General features: G+C 32.8%; 1 protein-coding gene across 1 annotated transcript in view; it reads right to left on the bottom strand.

Moving 5' to 3' along the window:
* The window catches only part of LOC143227942 (uncharacterized), a 37,503-nt gene that overhangs the window by 2,370 nt on the left and 14,725 nt on the right, over nt 1-20,408 (bottom strand). The window contains exons 6-8 of the mRNA XM_076459294.1: nt 10,632-10,830; nt 4,791-5,039; nt 1,028-1,197 (exon numbers count right to left, since the gene is read on the bottom strand). Of these exons, the coding sequence (XP_076315409.1) occupies nt 1,028-1,197; nt 4,791-5,039; nt 10,632-10,830 (618 nt within the window). The remainder of the gene's footprint in view (nt 1-1,027; nt 1,198-4,790; nt 5,040-10,631; nt 10,831-20,408) is intronic.

Here is a 20,408-nt window from a genome sequence, read left to right as displayed (position 1 = left end):
TAGTATTTTTCAATAATAAAAATCGCTTATATATAAATTTTCGCTGTATTACTTCAACTAATTTTTCGATTTAGAGACTGAATTGTGGTATGAGTTATGATTTAACGTCATAAGTTACTCTCCAGAAGGCAGTTGAGATCTTTACTATACTAAAAACTTTTATTCAAAGTAACCTGGGGCAGATGTCCCTCTAAACACAAAAACCGTCATAATGAGGCCAGGCACTTATATTAGTTTGGTGCGTTTTGAGTTTCACGCAAAGCTACACGAGGGCTATCTGCGCAAGCCGTCCCAATTAAGCAGTGTAAGACTTAGAGGGGAGGCAGTTGACTAGCCACCTCTTGGGCTACTCTTTCACCAACGAAAAGTGGGATTAACCGTAAGTTTATAATGCCGCCACGGCTGAAAAGGCGAGCATGTTTAGTATGACGGGGATTCGAATCCACGACCTTAAGAGTCAAATGCCTTAACCACCTGTCCATGCCGGGTATGGCACTTATATTACTGTTAATAATGTAAAAACTCATTGACGTCAGCAACTGTTTATAAAAAAAAATGAAACGAATCAGATGCCTGTCCTCATGCAACTCCACTGGACTTTCGTTTTTTAGTCCAGATGAACGTCGTGTTGAGAGTAGAAGTTAAGGAACAGTGGAAAATATCAAGTTGCTAGCTCTAAAGTTACTCTAATTAAGTTTAGCAGAAATATGAGCTGGTAACAATGGTAATTACCGTGTACGACAAATAAGGCGTAACTCAAAACAAACATGAGGTGCTCCTGATGTCAACCAAGGACATCGGTGAATAATTAGTTCTCTGAATCCTTATGAACGTTTATTCTGTTTATACTTTATACATACCTACACAGTTTAATTATTGAATATTTTTCTTAACTTGACAGACCCAGTTAAATCCCACGGTCTTACCGCACGAGATATCTTAATGTTTATCTAAATGCCATCACTTATTATTTCTAATTTCTTACCTGTGTAATGTGATTGGTCTCTGCTCTAAGTTTCATTCTTACCTCGACAGTTATTAATCTTTCCACGAGCCACAAAGAAACCGAAAGGCTTTCCCTCAGGTCTGTTAAGTTCTATCACTTGTGATCCCTTCGTGTTAAGTTGAATCAATTGGCCCCACACGTGGTGAGAGGGAGGCTGGGGTTCTCCACTGGGATCTACACAGTCAGTTGGACTGGACGAAAGAAAAGGTAAACAAGACAAAAATAGGATTAAAAGTCGCAGCATCTAACGTAGAGAGACTTACATAACTAAAGAAGGGAAGACTATATCATTTGATACACATCTCGAATTAAATTTTAACTCACGTCAAGACTACCAGATTATAAGTATGGCATCTGTATCGTAAGTCTAACCAACTAGTAAGTCTCTCAGACTAACAAATATGACTCTAAGAGCAATTCCTAGAAGTTACACGTCACCATGTCGTACCAGACATGCTCGCCCTTTCAGCCGTGGGAGCATTATAATGTGACGGTCAATCCCACTATTCGTTGGTTAAAGAGTAGCCCAGTGGCTGGTGATAACTAGCTGCCTTCCCTCTAGGTTTACACTGCTAAATTAGGGAAGGCTAGCGCAGATTGCGCTCGTGCAGTTTTGAGCGAAATTCAGAAACGTAAATAAATCTCACGTTCGTTTTTTTTTATCCCAATTATAAATCGTAGCAGAAATGTACAACGATTACTTACATATTAACACCAATCTCTTGATAAGAAAGATACAAGTGAATGATAGATATTTTTTTTTGTAGATGGGCAAACAGTAAATAAGTCACTTTTCTTCAGCCTGTCACAATAAATAGGTCAGTATCGGCTTACGTGACTAAATATCTCTTACTGTTATACCTAACTCAACATTCACAGTTTTTCATTCGTAATATTTCAATTGTTTGTTCCAGAAGGTTGCACACAAATAAATGCGAACCGTTCCATACTGTGAACTCACAGACATTGGAGTGAAGTTAGGTAGTCAACAGCACTCATTATAAACTATTGGACTACTCTTGTCTGGTTGAACAGTTGACGGACTAGAGAGGGAAGTTGGCTAGTCAACAGTATTCATTATGAACTATTGGACTACTCTTGTCTGGTTGAACAGTTGACGGATTAGAAAGGGAAGATAGCTTGTCAACAGTATTCATTATAAACTATTGGACTAGTCTTGTCTGGTTGAACAGTTGACAGACTATACAGGGAAGTTAGCTAGTCAACAGCACTCGTTATAAACTATTGGACTACTCTTGTCTGGTTGAACAGTTGACAGACTATAGAGGGAAGTTAGCGAGCCTACAGTATTCGTTATAAACTATTGGACTACTCTTGTCTGGTTGAACAGTTGACCCACGATAGAGGGAAGTTAGCTAGTCAACAGCATTCATTATAAACTATTGGACTACTCTTGTCTGGTTGAACAGTTGACGGACGATAGAGGGACGTTAGCTAGTCAACAGTATTCGTTATAAACTATTGGACTAGTCTTGTCTGGTTGAACAATTGACAGACTATACAGGGAAGTTAGCTAGTCAACAGCACTCATTATAATCTGTTGGACTACTCTTGTCTGGTTGAACAGTTGACGGACGATAGAGGGAAGTTAGCTAGTCATCAGTATTCGTTATAAACTATTGGACTACTCTTGTCTGGTTGAACAGTTGACAGACTATACAGGGAAGTTAGCTAGTCAACAGCACTCGTTATAAACTATTGGACTACTCTTGTCTGGTTGAACAGTTGACAGACTATAGAGGGAAGTTAGCGAGCCAACAGTATTCGTTATAAACTATTGGACTACTTCTTGTCTGGTTGAACAGTTGACGGACGATAGAGGGAAGTTAGCTAGTCAACAGTATTCGTTATAAACTATTGGACTACTCTTGTCTGGTTGAACAGTTGACAGACTATACAGGGAAATTAGCTAGGCAACAGCATTCATTATAAACTATTGGACTACTCTTGTCTGGTTGAACAGTTGACGAACTAGAGAGGGAAGTTAGCTAGTCATCAGTATTCGTTTTAAACTATTGGACTACTCTTGTCTGGTTGAACAGTTGATAGACTATACATGGAAGTTAGCTAGTCAACAGCATTCATTATAAACTATTGGACTACTCTAGTCTGGTTGAACAACTGACGGACTAGAGAGGGAAGGTAGCTAGTCAACAGCACTCGTTATAAACTATTGGACTACTCTTGTCTGGTTGAACAGTTGACAGACTATACAGGGAAGGTAGCTAGTCAACAGTATTCATTATAAAGTATTGGACTACTCTTGTCTGGTTGAACAGTTGACAGACTATAGAGGGAAGTTAGCTAGTCAACAGCACTCATTATAAACTATTGGACTACTCTTGTCTGGTTGATCAGTTGACAGACTATACAGGGAAGGTAGCTAGTCAACAGTATTCATTATAAAGTATTGGATTACTCTAGTCTGGTTGAACAGTTGACGGACTAGAGAGGGAAGGTAGCTAGTCAACAGCACTCGTTATAAACTATTGGACTACTCTTGTCTGGTTGAACAGTTGACGGACTATACAGGGAAGGTAGCTAGTCAACAGTATTCATTATAAACTATTGGACTACTCTTGTCTGGTTGAACAGTTGACGGACTATAGAGGGAAGTTAGCTGGTCAACAGTATTCATTATAAACTATTGGACTACTCTTGTCTGTTTGAACAGTTGACGGACTATACAGGGAAGGTAGCTAGTCAACAGCACTCATTATAAGCTATTGGACTACTCTAGTCTGGTTGAACAGTTGATGGACAATAGAGGGAAGTTAGGTCGTCAACAGCACTCATTATAAACTATTGGACTAATGATTGAACAGTGAGAGTTATAACACAGAACAACAACAAGACGCGAACTATGAACTATTGGGCCGATAGTTCAGACACGCTGACCACAAGGTCACGGGCAGTGAAATGTTCATGTGTGATTATGATAACCAGTATCCAGCTACTCTGACCTCAACTAGTTGAAACGTTAGCTAATAGCAGAGGAAATATAATTTATCCTCCGTTACCATCAGCTTGCTTGATACAAAATGTTTCGGGAATGTTTATGTATATTCCGTATATCCTATCAGTAAGCTGTAATTCAGTAGCATTTGTTTTCGTTTAATTTCGCACAGAACTACTCGAGGGTTAACTGCACTGGTCATCCCGAGTTTAACAGATTAGAGGAAATCAACACCGCCAAGTCTTGGGCGACTATTTACCAATGAGACGTGAGAGTTGATCGTGACACATCCGTGGCCGAGAAGGCGAGAATATTTGGTAAAGGGGGTTTTGAGCCCACAACTCTCAGTTTGGGAATCGAACACTAACCATCAGACCGTGCCATGCCCTCACGATAGTAAATGAGTAGAAATGCATCAGTAAATATCAAAACCTCTCATGATATTTTCTGTTTTGTTGCCGTACAGTAAATCTCACCAAAGATATTGAACCAATACTCATGTAGATTAATGGGTTCAAAACGCAATAAAATCTAGTTAACTCTTGGACCAGCATGCAGCTGATTTACTCACCATCTAACAGGATCAAACTGTGACAAAACTGTTTAACTATTGCACCGATATACAGCTACATTAGATAGCATCTAATCAGAATTCAGATAGTTATATAATCTGTATCTACGGTACTCTGCGATTGTATTACACGTGCATAAACCAAAGAGAGAAATCAAACAGAGTCCAAAATGTATCTTCTCTAAAAATCGCTTCTCAACGTTAGATTTCATCTTAAACTATTACTAACGATTTACCTCACTTGGTGAAGGATTTTGTTCTGATGATTCTGGGTTTTCACTCTCGTGCTCATGCGTTTCTTTAGGCCTTTGATGAAAGACGGTGCACGTCGTGATTTGTGGAGTGTTTCTTCTCTCTCTGACTTGTGCATGCGTTCTGAACTGAACGTCTTCTGTAGGACACTTCTGGCAGATCTTGTGATACCTTGGACACGTTCGAAAAGTGACTTCCTTGATGATGGTGGTCCTCTATAGAGAGCAAAGTCACTGGAAAGAAACACGTAGAATATCCGTTTTAACTAACAATGTGGGTGTCAAGTTAACGGTGACTTGTAGATAACACCTATTTATAATCACATGATATAATAGAAGTGTTAGTCTGACATGGAAGTGTCAAGTTAACGATGACTTGAAGATAACACCTATTTATAGTCACATGAAATAATAGAAGTGTTAGTCTGACATGGAAGTGTCAAGTTAACGATGACTTGTAGATAACACCTATTTATAGTCACATGATATAATAGAAGTGTTAGTCTGACATGGAAGTGTCAAGTTAACGATAACTTGTAGATAACACCTATTTATAGTCACATGAAATAATAGAAGTGTTAGTCTGACATGGAAGTGTCAAGTTAACGATGACTTGTAGATAACACCTATTTATAGTCACATGATATAATAGAAGTGTTAGTCTGACATGGAAGTGTCAAGTTAACGATAACTTGTAGATAACACCTATTTATAGTCACATGAAATAATAGAAGTGTTAGTCTGACATGGAAGTGTCAAGTTAACGATGACTTGTAGATAACACCTATTTATAGTCACATGATATAATAGAAGTGTTAGTCTGACATGGAAGTGTCAAGTTAACGATGACTTGTAGATAACACCTCTTTATAGTCACATGATATAATGGAAGTGTTAGTCTGACATGGAAGTGTCAAGTTAACGATGACTTGTAGATAACACCTATTTATAGTCACATGATATAATAGAAGTGTTAGTCTGACATGGAAGTGTCAAGTTAACGATAACTTGTAGATAACACCTATTTATAATCACATGATATAATAGAAGTGTCAGTCTGACATGGAAGTGTCAAGTTAACGATGACTTGTAGATAACACCTATTTATAGTCACATGATATAATAGAAGTGTTAGTCTGACATGGAAGTGTCAAGTTAACGATGACTTGTAGATAACACCTATTTATAGTCACATGAAATAATGGAAGTGTTAGTCTGACATGGAAGTGTCAAGTTAACGATGACTTGTAGATAACACCTATTTATAGTCACATGATATAATAGAAGTGTTAGTCTGACATGGAAGTGTCAAGTTAACGATAACTTGTAGATAACACCTATTTATAATCACATGATATAATAGAAGTGTTAGTCTGACATGGAAGTGTCAAGTTAACGATGACTTGTCGATAACACCTATTTATAGTCACATGATATAATAGAAGTGTTAGTCTGACATGGAAGTGTCAAGTTAACGATGACTTGTAGATAACACCTATTTATAGTCACATGAAATAATGGAAGTGTTAGTCTGACATGGAAGTGTCAAGTTAACGATGACTTGTAGATAACACCTATTTATAGTCACATGATATAATAGAAGTGTTAGTCTGACATGGAAGTGTCAAGTTAACGATGACTTGTAGATAACACCTATTTATAGTCACATGATATAATAGAAGTGTTAGTCTGACATGGAAGTGTCAAGTTAACGATGACTTGTAGATAACACCTATTTATAGTCACATGATATAATAGAAGTGTTAGTCTGACATGGAAGTGTCAAGTTAACGATAACTTGTAGATAACACCTATTTATAATCACATGATATAACAGAAGTGTCAGTCTGACATGGAAGTGTCAAGTTAACGATGACTTGTAGATAACACCTATTTATAGTCACATGATATAATAGAAGTGTTAGTCTGACATGGAAGTGTCAAGTTAATAATGACTTGTAGATAACACCTATTTATAGTCACATGAAATAATAGAAGTGTTAGTCTGACATGGAAGTGTCAAGTTAACGATAACTTGTAGATAACACCTATTTATAATCACATGATATAATAGAAGTGTTAGTCTGACATGGAAGTGTCAAGTTAACGATGACTTGTCGATAACACCTATTTATAGTCACATGATATAATAGAAGTGTTAGTCTGACATGGAAGTGTCAAGTTAACGATGACTTGTAGATAACACCTATTTATAGTCACATGATATAATAGAAGTGTTAGTCTGACATGGAGGTGTCAAGTTAATGATGACTTGTAGATAACACCTATTTATAGTCACATAAAATAATGGAAGTGTTAGTCTGACATGGAAGTGTCAAGTTAACGATGACTTGTAGATAACACCTATTTATAGTCACATGAAATAATGGAAGTGTTAGTCTGACATGGAAGTGTCAAGTTAACGATGACTTGTAGATAACACCTATTTATAGTCACATGAAATAATGGAAGTGTTAGTCTGACATGGAAGTGTCAAGTTAACGATGACTTGTAGATAACACCTATTTATAGTCACATGATATAATAGAAGTGTTAGTCTGACATGGAAGTGTCAAGTTAACGATGACTTGTAGATAACACCTATTTATAATCACATGATATAATAGAAGTGTTAGTCTGACATGGAAGTGTCAAGTTAACGATGACTTGTAGATAACACCTATTTATAGTCACATGAAATAATGGAAGTGTTAGTCTGACATGGAAGTGTCAAGTTAACGATGACTTGTAGATAACACCTATTTATAGTCACATGATATAATAGAAGTGTTAGTCTGACATGGAATTGTCAAGTTAACGATAACTTGTAGATAACACCTATTTATAATCACATGATATAATAGAAGTGTTAGTCTGACATGGAAGTGTCAAGTTAACGATGACTTGTCGATAACACCTATTTATAGTCACATGATATAATAGAAGTGTTAGTCTGACATGGAAGTGTCAAGTTAACGATGACTTGTAGATAACACCTATTTATAGTCACATGAAATAATGGAAGTGTTAGTCTGACATGGAAGTGTCAAGTTAACGATGACTTGTAGATAACACCTATTTATAGTCACATGATATAATAGAAGTGTTAGTCTGACATGGAAGTGTCAAGTTAACGATGACTTGTAGATAACACCTATTTATAGTCACATGATATAATAGAAGTGTTAGTCTGACATGGAAGTGTCAAGTTAACGATGACTTGTAGATAACACCTATTTATAGTCACATGATATAATAGAAGTGTTAGTCTGACATGGAAGTGTCAAGTTAACGATAACTTGTAGATAACACCTATTTATAATCACATGATATAATAGAAGTGTCAGTCTGACATGGAAGTGTCAAGTTAACGATGACTTGTAGATAACACCTATTTATAGTCACATGATATAATAGAAGTGTTAGTCTGACATGGAAGTGTCAAGTTAACGATAACTTGTAGATAACACCTATTTATAATCACATGATATAATAGAAGTGTCAGTCTGACATGGAAGTGTCAAGTTAACGATGACTTGTAGATAACACCTATTTATAGTCACATGATACAATAGAAGTGTTAGTCTGACATGGAAGTGTCAAGTTAATAATGACTTGTAGATAACACCTATTTATAGTCACATGAAATAATAGAAGTGTTAGTCTGACATGGAAGTGTCAAGTTAACGATAACTTCTAGATAACACCTATTTATAATCACATGATATAATAGAAGTGTTAGTCTGACATGGAAGTGTCAAGTTAACGATGACTTGTCGATAACACCTATTTATAGTCACATGATATAATAGAAGTGTTAGTCTGACATGGAAGTGTCAAGTTAACGATGACTTGTAGATAACACCTATTTATAGTCACATGATATAATAGAAGTGTTAGTCTGACATGGAAGTGTCAAGTTAACGATGACTTGTAGATAACACCTATTTATAGTCACATGAAATAATGGAAGTGTTAGTCTGACATGGAAGTGTCAAGTTAACGATGACTTGTAGATAACACATATTTATAGTCACATGAAATAATGGAAGTATTAGTCTGACATGGAAGTGTCAAGTTAACGATGACTTGTAGATAACACCTATTTATAGTCACATGAAATAATGGAAGTGTTAGTCTGACATGGAAGTGTCAGGTTAACGATGACTTGTAGATAACACCTATTTATAATCACATGATATAATAGAATTGTTAGTCTGACATGGAAGTGTCAAGTTAACGATGACTTGTAGATAACACCTATTTATAATCACATGATATAATAGAAGTGTTAGTCTGACATGGAAGTGTCAAGTTAACGATGACTTGTAGATAACACCTATTTATAGTCACATGAAATAATAGAAATGTTAGTCTGACATGGAAGTGTCAAGTTACCGATGACTTGTAGATAACACCTATTTATAGTCACATGATATAATAGAAGTGTTAGTCTGACATGGAAGTGTCAAGTTAACGATGACTTGTAGATAACACCTATTTATAATCACATGATATAATGGAAGTGTTAGTCTGACATGGAAGTGTCAAGTTAACGATGACTTGTAGATAACACCTATTTATAGTCACATGAAATAATGGAAGTGTTAGTCTGACATGGAAGTGTCAAGTTAACGATGACTTGTAGATAACACCTATTTATAGTCACATGAAATAATGGAAGTGTTAGTCTGACATGGAAGTGTCAAGTTAACGATGACTTGTAGATAACACCTATTTATAGTCACATGATATAATAGAATTGTTAGTCTGACATGGAAGTGTCAAGTTAACGATGACTTGTAGATAACACCTATTTATAATCACATGATATAATAGAAGTGTTAGTCTGACATGGAAGTGTCAAGTTAACGATGACTTGTAGATAACACCTATTTATAGTCACATGAAATAATAGAAATGTTAGTCTGACATGGAAGTGTCAAGTTAACGATGACTTGTAGATAACACCTATTTATAGTCACATGATATAATAGAAGTGTTAGTCTGACATGGAAGTGTCAAGTTAACGATGACTTGTAGATAACACCTATTTATAATCACATGATATAATAGAAGTGTCAGTCTGACATGGAAGTGTCAAGTTAACGATGACTTGTAGATAACACCTATTTATAATCACATGAAATAATGGAAGTGTTAGTCTGACATGGAAGTGTCAAGTTAACGATGACTTGAAGATAACACCTATTTATAATCACATGAAATAACAGAAGTGTTAGTCTGACATAGAAGTGTCAAGTTTATAATGACTTGAAGATAACACCTATTTATAATCACATGATATAATAGAAGTGTTAGTCTGACATGGAAGTGTCAAGTTTATAATGACTTGAAGATAACACCTATTTATAATCACATGATATAATAGAAGTGTTAGTCTGACATGGAAGTGTCAAGTTTATAATGACTTGAAGATAACACCTATTTATAGTCACATGGTATAATAGAAGTGTGAGTCTGACATGGAAGTGTCAAGTTAACGATGACTTGTAGATAACACCTATTTATAATCACATGATATAATAGAAGTGTTAGTCTAATTAACAACGTGAAGACATAGTTAACAATAAGTTGAAAATAACACCTGTTTCTAACTTATTCAATGCTTAGTGAACAAACTATGACTTAGTTCCAATCTATTTGATCCCCAAGTTAACATATTCCGATAGACCAGTTCTGGAATGCGACCTCTCAGTTGAGAAACGCTGCTCAATATATGAATTATCATGAGAAATAGAGAAACAAACAGCATTTACTAAACAGTCTTTTGAGATACTTGAATGACACGAAACTGTAACTTACCTCCTGCACATGAACTTTTTCGGAGGCACCGGTGGTCTCTGCTCTTCACAGAAGGGGCCATCTGTGTTATTCACGATACAAGGGTTACTGACTACTCTAGGAAGTGATGTAGCCTGCTCAGCATGGCAGGATTTTTTGCTTTTATCAATAACAGCGTATTGTGGGATTTCAACCTGGTCTGGTTTGTTTACTCTTGTACCTGTACAAACAAGAAAAATGTAAACATTTAATAAGCATTCCAACTTGGCTTGCATTCGTCTACCTTAACTACATTCTATAATAAGTTTCCTCTCTGTGTTTCATCTGTCTAAACTATATTCTATAATAAGTTTCCTCTCTGTGTATTCATCTGTCTTAACTATATTCTGTAATAAGTTTCCTCTCTGTGTATTCATCTGTCTTAACTACATTCTATAATAAGTTTCCTCTCTGTGTATTCATCTGTCTTAACTACATTCTATAATAAGTTTCCTCTCTGTGTATTCATCTGTCTTAACTACATTCTATAATAAGTTTCCTCTCTGTGTATTTATCTGTCTTAACTATATTCTATAATAAGTTTCCTCTCTGTGTATTCATCTGTCTTAACTATATTCTATAATAAGTTTCCTCTCTGTGTATTCATCTGTCTTAACTATATTCTGTAATAAGTTTCCTCTCTGTGTATTCATCTGTCTTAACTATATTCTATAATAAGTTTCCTCTCTGTGTATTCATCTGTCTTAACTATATTCTATAATAAGTTTCCTCTCTGTGTATTCATCTGTCTTAACTATATTCTGTAATAAGTTTCCTCTCTGTGTATTCATCTGTCTTAACTATATTCTGTAATAAGTTTCCTCTCTGTGTATTCATCTGTCTTAACTATATTCTATAATAAGTTTCCTCTCTGTGTATTCATCTGTCTTAACTATATTCTATAATAAGTTTCCTCTCTGTGTATTCATCTGTGTTAACTATATTCTGTAATAAGTTTCCTCTCTGTGTATTCATCTGTCTTAACTATATTCTATAATAAGTTTCCTCTCTGTGTATTCATCTGTCTTAACTATATTCTATAATAAGTTTCCTCTCTGTGTATTCATCTGTCTTAACTATATTCTATAATAAGTTTCCTCTCTGTGTATTCATCTGTCTTAACTATATTCTATAATAAGTTTCCTCTCTGTGTATTCATCTGTCTTAACTATATTCTATAATAAGTTTCCTCTCTGTGTATTCATCTGTCTTAACTATATTCTATAATAAGTTTCCTCTCTGTGTATTCATCTGTCTTAACTATATTCTATAATAAGTTTCCTCTCTGTGTATTCATCTGTCTTAACTATATTCTGTAATAAGTTTCCTCTCTGTGTATTCATCTGTCTTAACTATATTCTGTAATAAGTTTCCTCTCTGTGTATTCATCTGTCTTAACTATATTCTATAATAAGTTTCCTCTCTGTGTATTCATCTGTCTTAACTATATTCTATAATAAGTTTCCTCTCTGTGTATTCATCTGTCTTAACTATATTCTGTAATAAGTTTCCTCTCTGTGTATTCATCTGTCTTAACTATATTCTGTAATAATTCTCTCTGTGTATTCATCTGTTTCTCTCTGTTTCCTCTCTGTTCATCTGTCTTAACTATATTCTATAATAAGTTTCCTCTCTGTGTATTCATCTGTCTTAACTATATTCTATAATAAGTTTCCTCTCTGTGTATTCATCTGTCTTAACTATATTCTATAATAAGTTTCTCTGTGTATTCATCTCTCTGTCTGTGTATTCATCTGTCTTAACTATATTCTATAATAAGTTTCCTCTCTGTGTATTCATCTGTCTTAACTATATTCTATAATAAGTTTCCTCTTTCCTCTCTGTGTATTCATCTGTCTTAACTATATTCTATAATAAGTTTCCTCTCTCTGTGTATTCATCTGTCTTAACTATATTCTGTAATAAGTTTCCTCTCTGTGTATTCATCTGTCTTAACTATATTCTATAATAAGTTTCCTCTCTGTGTATTCATCTGTCTTAACTATATTCTATAATAAGTAATCTGTTTCCTCTCTGTGTATTCATCTGTCTTAACTATATTCTATAATTTCCTCTCTGTGTATTCATCTGTCTTAACTATATTCTGTAATAAGTTTCCTCTGTGTATTCATCTGTCTTAACTATATTCTGTAATAAGTTTCTCTCTGTGTATTCATCTGTCTTAACTATATTCTGTAATAAGTTTCCTCTCTGTGTATTCATCTGTCTTAACTATATTCTGTAATAAGTTTCCTCTCTGTGTATTCATCTGTCTTAACTATATTCTATAATAAGTTTCCTCTCTGTGTATTCATCTGTCTTAACTATATTCTATAATAAGTTTCCTCTCTGTGTATTCATCTGTCTTAACTATATTCTGTAATAAGTTTCCTCTCTGTGTATTCATCTGTCTTAACTATATTCTGTAATAAGTTTCCTCTCTGTGTATTCATCTGTCTTAACTATATTCTATAATAAGTTTCCTCTCTGTGTATTCATCTGTCTTAACTATATTCTATAATAAGTTTCCTCTCTGTGTATTCATCTGTCTTAACTATATTCTATAATAAGTTTCCTCTCTGTGTATTCATCTGTCTTAACTATATTCTATAATAAGTTTCCTCTCTGTGTATTCATCTGTCTTAACTATATTCTATAATAAGTTTCCTCTCTGTGTATTCATCTGTCTTAACTATATTCTATAATAAGTTTCCTCTCTGTGTATTCATCTGTCTTAACTATATTCTATAATAAGTTTCCTCTCTGTGTATTCATCTGTCTTAACTATATTCTATAATAAGTTTCCTCTCTGTGTATTCATCTGTCTTAACTATATTCTGTAATAAGTTTCCTCTCTGTGTATTCATCTGTCTTAACTATATTCTATAATAAGTTTCCTCTCTGTGTATTCATCTGTCTTAACTATATTCTATAATAAGTTTCCTCTCTGTGTATTCATCTGTCTTAACTATATTCTATAATAAGTTTCCTCTCTCTGTGTTTCCTCTCTGTGTATTCATCTGTCTTAACTATATTCTATAATAAGTTTCTCTGTGTATTCATCTGTCTTAACTATATTCTATAATAAGTTTCCTCTCTGTGTATTCATCTGTCTTAACTATATTCTATAATAAGTTTAACTATATTCTGTAATAAGTTTCCTCTCTGTGTATTCATCTGTCTTAACTATATTCTATAATAAGTTTTCCTCTCTGTGTATTCATCTGTCTTAACTATATTCTATAATAAGTTTCCTCTCTGTGTATTCATCTGTCTTAACTATATTCTATAATAAGTTTCCTCTCTGTGTATTCATCTGTCTTAACTATATTCTATAATAAGTTTCCTCTCTGTGTATTCATCTGTCTTAACTATATTCTATAATAAGTTTCCTCTCTGTGTATTCATCTGTCTTAACTATATTCTATAATAAGTTTCCTCTCTGTGTATTCATCTGTCTTAACTATATTCTATAATAAGTTTCCTCTCTGTGTATTCATCTGTCTTAACTATATTCTATAATAAGTTTCCTCTCTGTGTATTCATCTGTCTTAACTATATTCTATAATAAGTTTCCTCTCTGTGTATTCATCTGTCTTAACTATATTCTGTAATAAGTTTCCTCTCTGTGTATTCATCTGTCTTAACTATATTCTGTAATAAGTTTCCTCTCTGTGTATTCATCTGTCTTAACTATATTCTCTGTCTTAACTAATTCTGTAATAAGTTTCCTCTCTGTGTATTCATCTGTCTTAACTATATTCTATAATAAGTTTCCTCTCTGTGTATTCATCTGTCTTGTAACTATATTCTATAATAAGTTTCCTCTCTGTGTATTCATCTGTCTTAACTATATTCTATAATAAGTTTCCTCTCTGTGTATTCATCTGTCTTAACTATATTCTATAATAAGTTTCCTCTCTGTGTATTCATCTGTCTTAACTATATTCTATAATAAGTTTCCTCTCTGTGTATTCATCTGTCTTAACTATATTCTATAATAAGTTTCCTCTCTCTGTGTATTCATCTGTCTTAACTATATTCTATAATAAGTTTCCTCTCTGTGTATTCATCTGTCTTAACTATATTCTATAATAAGTTTCCTCTCTGTGTATTCATCTGTCTTAACTATATTCTATAATAAGTTTCCTCTCTGTGTATTCATCTGTCTTATATTCTAATAAGTTTCCTCTCTGTGTATTCATCTGTCTTAACTATATTCTAAATAAGTTCCTCTCTGTGTATTCATCTGTCTTAACTATATTCTATAATAAGTTTCCTCTCTGTGTATTCATCTGTCTTAACTATATTCTGTAATAAGTTTCCTCTCTGTGTATTCATCTGTCTTAACTATATTCTGTAATAAGTTTCCTCTCTGTGTATTCATCTGTCTTAACTATATTCTATAATAAGTTTCCTCTCTGTGTATTCATCTGTCTTAACTATATTCTGTAATAAGTTTCCTCTCTGTGTATTCATCTGTCTTAACTATATTCTGTAATAAGTTTCCTCTCTGTGTATTCATCTGTCTTAACTATATTCTGTAATAAGTTTCCTCTCTGTGTATTCATCTGTCTTAACTATATTCTATAATAAGTTTCCTCTCTGTGTATTCATCTGTCTTAACTATATTCTATAATAAGTTTCCTCTCTGTGTATTCATCTGTCTTAACTATATTCTATAATAAGTTTCCTCTCTGTGTATTCATCTGTCTTAACTATATTCTATAATAAGTTTCATCTGTCTCTGTGTATTCATCTGTCTTAACTATATTCTATAATAAGTTTCCTCTCTGTGTATTCATCTGTCTTAACTATATTCTGTAATAAGTTTCCTCTCTGTGTATTCATCTGTCTTAACTATATTCTATAATAAGTTTCCTCTCTGTGTATTCATCTGTGTTAACTTCTATATAAGTTTCTCTCTGTGTATTCATCTGTCTTAACTATATTCTGTAATAAGTTTCCTCTCTGTGTATTCATCTGTCTTAACTATATTCTGTAATAAGTTTCCTCTCTGTGTATTCATCTGTCTTAACTATATTCTATAATAAGTTTCCTCTCTGTGTATTCATCTGTCTTAACTATATTCTGTAATAAGTTTCCTCTCTGTGTATTCATCTGTCTTAACTATATTCTGTAATAAGTTTCACTCTCTGTGTATTCATCTGTCTTAACTATATTCTATAATAAGTTTCTCTCTGTGTATTCATCTGTCTTAACTATATTCTATAATAAGTTTCCTCTCTGTGTATTCATCTGTCTTAACTATATTCTATAATAAGTTTCCTCTCTGTGTATTCATCTGTCTTAACTATATTCTATAATAAGTTTCCTCTCTGTGTATTCATCTGTCTTAACTATATTCTATAATAAGTTTCCTCTCTCTGTGTATTCATCTGTCTTAACTATATTCTATAATAAGTTTCCTCTCTGTGTATTCATCTGTCTTAACTATATTCTATAATAAGTTTCCTCTCTGTGTATTCATCTGTCTTAACTATATTCTATAATAAGTTTCCTCTCTGTGTATTCATCTGTCTTAACTATATTCTATAATAAGTTTCCTCTCTGTGTATTCATCTGTCTTAACTATATTCTATAATAAGTTTCCTCTCTGTGTATTCATCTGTCTTAACTATATTCTATAATAAGTTTCCTCTCTGTGTATTCATCTGTCTTAACTATATTCTATAATAAGTTTCCTCTCTGTGTATTCATCTGTCTTAACTATATTCTATAATAAGTTTCCTCTCTGTGTATTCATCTGTCTTAACTATATTCTATAATAAGTTTCCTCTCTGTGTATTCATCTGTCTTAACTATATTCTGTAATAAGTTTCCTCTCTGTGTATTCATCTGTCTTAACTATATTCTATAATAAGTTTCCTCTCTGTGTATTCATCTGTCTTAACTATATTCTATAATAAGTTTCCTCTCTGTGTATTCATCTGTCTTAACTATATTCTATAATAAGTTTCCTCTCTGTGTATTCATCTGTCTTAACTATATTCTGTAATAAGTTTCCTCTCTGTGTATTCATCTGTCTTAACTATATTCTATAATAAGTTTCCTCTCTGTGTATTCATCTGTCTTAACTATATTCTATAATAAGTTTCCTCTCTGTGTATTCATCTGTCTTAACTATATTCTATAATAAGTTTCCTCTCTGTGTATTCATCTGTCATATTCTGTAATAAGTTTCCTCTCTGTGTATTCATCTGTCTTAACTATATTCTGTAATAAGTTTCCTCTCTGTGTATTCATCTGTCTTAACTATATTCTATAATAAGTTTCCTCTCTGTGTATTCATCTGTCTTAACTATATTCTATAATAAGTTTCCTCTCTGTGTATTCATCTGTCTTAACTATATTCTATAATAAGTTTCCTCTCTGTGTATTCATCTGTCTTAACTATATTCTATAATAAGTTTCCTCTCTGTGTATTCATCTGTCTTAACTATATTCTATAATAAGTTTCCTCTCTGTGTATTCATCTGTCTTAACTATATTCTATAATAAGTTTCCTCTCTGTGTATTCATCTGTCTTAACTATATTCTATAATAAGTTTCCTCTCTGTGTATTCATCTGTCTTAACTATATTCTATAATAAGTTTCCTCTCTGTGTATTCATCTGTCTTAACTATATTCTATAATAAGTTTCCTCTCTGTGTATTCATCTGTCTTAACTATATTCTATAATAAGTTTCCTCTCTGTGTATTCATCTGTCTTAACTATATTCTATAATAAGTTTCCTCTCTGTGTATTCATCTGTCTTAACTATATTCTGTAATAAGTTTCCTCTCTGTGTATTCATCTGTCTTAACTATATTCTGTAATAAGTTTCCTCTCTGTGTATTCATCTGTCTTAACTATATTCTATAATAAGTTTCCTCTCTGTGTATTCATCTGTCTTAACTATATTCTGTAATAAGTTTCCTCTCTGTGTATTCATCTGTCTTAACTATATTCTGTAATAAGTTTCCTCTCTGTGTATTCATCTGTCTTAACTATATTCTATAATAAGTTTCCTCTCTGTGTATTCATCTGTCTTAACTATATTCTGTAATAAGTTTCCTCTCTGTGTATTCATCTGTCTTAACTATATTCTATAATAAGTTTCCTCTCTGTGTATTCATCTGTCTTAACTATATTCTGTAATAAGTTTCCTCTCTGTGTATTCATCTGTCTTAACTATATTCTGTAATAAGTTTCCTCTCTGTGTATTCATCTGTCTTAACTATATTCTGTAATAAGTTTCTCTCTGTGTATTCATCTGTCTTAACTATATTCTATAATAAGTTTCCTCTCTGTGTATTCATCTGTCTTAACTATATTCTATAATAAGTTTCCTCTCTGTGTATTCATCTGTCTTAACTATATTCTATAATAAGTTTCCTCTCTGTGTATTCATCTGTCTTAACTATATTCTATAATAAGTTTCCTCTCTGTGTATTCATCTGTTTCTATAATAAGTTTTCCTCTCTGTGTATTCATCTGTCTTAACTATATTCTATAATAAGTTTCCTCTCTGTGTATTCATCTGTCTTAACTATATTCTATAATAAGTTTCCTCTCTGTGTATTCATCTGTCTTAACTATATTCTGTAATAAGTTTCCTCTCTGTGTATTCATCTGTCTTAACTATATTCTGTAATAAGTTTCCTCTCTGTGTATAAGTTTCCTCTGTGTATTCATCTGTCTTAACTATATTCTGTAATAAGTTTCCTCTCTGTGTATTCATCTGTCTTAACTATATTCTATAATAAGTTTCCTCTCTGTGTATTCATCTGTCTTAACTATATTCTATAATAAGTTTCCTCTCTGTGTATTCATCTGTCTTAACTATATTCTATAATAAGTTTCCTCTCTGTGTATTCATCTGTCTTAACTATATTCTATAATAAGTTTCCTCTCTGTGTATTCATCTGTCTTAACTATATTCTATAATAAGTTTCCTCTGTGTATTCATCTGTCTTAACTATATTCTATAATAAGTTTCCTCTCTGTGTATTCATCTGTCTTAACTATATTCTATAATAAGTTTCTCTCTGTGTATTCATCTGTCTTAACTATTCATCTGTCTTAACTATATTCTGTAATAAGGTTCCTCTCTGTGTATTCATCTGTCTTAACTTCATATTCTATAATAAGTTTCACTCTCTGTGTATTCATCTGTCTTAACTATATTCTGTAATAAGTTTCCTCTCTGTGTATTCATCTGTCTTAACTATATTCTATAATAAGTTTCCTCTCTGTGTCTTATATCTATAATAAGTTTCCTCTGTCTTAACTACATTCTATATTCTGTAATAAGTTTCCTCTCTGTGTATTCATCTGTCTTAACTATATTCTGTAATAAGTTTCCTCTCTGTGTATTCATCTGTCTTAACTATATTCTATAATAAGTTTCCTCTCTGTGTATTCATCTGTCTTAACTATATTCTATAATAAGTTTCCTCTCTGTGTATTCATCTGTCTTAACTATATTCTATAATAAGTTTCCTCTCTGTGTATTCATCTGTCTTAACTATATTCTATAATAAGTTTCCTCTCTGTGTATTCATCTGTCTTAACTATATTCTATAATAAGTTTCCTCTCTGTGTATTCATCTGTCTTAACTATATTCTGTAATAAGTTTCCTCTGTGTATTCATCTGTATTCATCTGTCATTAACTATATTCTGTAATAAGTTTCCTCTCTGTGTATTCATCTGTCTTAACTATATTCTATAATAAGTTTCCTCTCTGTGTATTCATCTGTCTTAACTATATTCTATAATAAGTTTCCTCTCTGTGTATTCATCTGTCTTAACTATATTCTGTAATAAGTTTCCTCTCTGTGTATTCATCTGTCTTAACTATATTCTATAATAAGTTTCCTCTCTGTGTATTCATCTGTCTTAACTATATTCTGTAATAAGTTTCCTCTCTGTGTATTCATCTGTCTTAACTATATTCTATAATAAGTTTCCTCTCTGTGTATTCATCTGTCTTAACTATATTCTGTAATAAGTTTCCTCTCTGTGTATTCATCTGTCTTAACTATATTTCTGTAATAAGTTTCCTCTCTGTGTATTCATCTGTCTTAACTACATTCTATAATAAGTTTCCTCTCTGTGTATTCATCTGTCTTAACTATATTCTATAATAAGTTTCCTCTCTGTGTATTCATCTGTCTTAACTATATTCTGTAATAAGTTTCCTCTCTGTGTATTCATCTGTCTTAACTATTCAAGTCTCTCTGTGTATTCTTGTCTTAACTATAACTATAATAAGTTTCCTCTCTGTGTATTCATCTGTCTTAACTATATTCTGTAATAAGTTTCCTCTCTGTGTATTCATCTGTCTTAACTATATTCTGTAATAAGTTTCCTCTCTGTGTATTCATCTGTCTTAACTATATTCTATAATAAGTTTCCTCTCTGTATTCATCTGTATTCATCTGTCTTAACTAACTATTCTATAATAAGTTTCCTCTCTGTGTATTCATCTGTCTTAACTATATTCTATAATAAGTTTCCTCTCTGTGTATTCATCTGTCTTAACTATATTCTGTAATAAGTTTCCTCTCTGTGTATTCATCTGTCTTAACTACATTCTGTAATAAGTTTCCTCTCTGTGTATTCATCTGTCTTAACTACATTCTATAATAAGTTTCCTCTCTGTGTATTCATCTGTCTTAACTATATTCTGTAATAAGTTTCCTCTCTGTGTATTCATCTGTCTTAACTTTAATAAGTTTCCTCTCTGTGTA

This window comes from Tachypleus tridentatus, chromosome 10 (assembly GCF_004210375.1).
Source record: "Tachypleus tridentatus isolate NWPU-2018 chromosome 10, ASM421037v1, whole genome shotgun sequence".
NCBI classification, from domain to species: Eukaryota; Metazoa; Arthropoda; class Merostomata; order Xiphosura; family Limulidae; genus Tachypleus; species Tachypleus tridentatus.
Note: the sequence above shows the minus strand (reverse complement) of the source record. Positions and strands in the feature narration are given on the sequence as shown.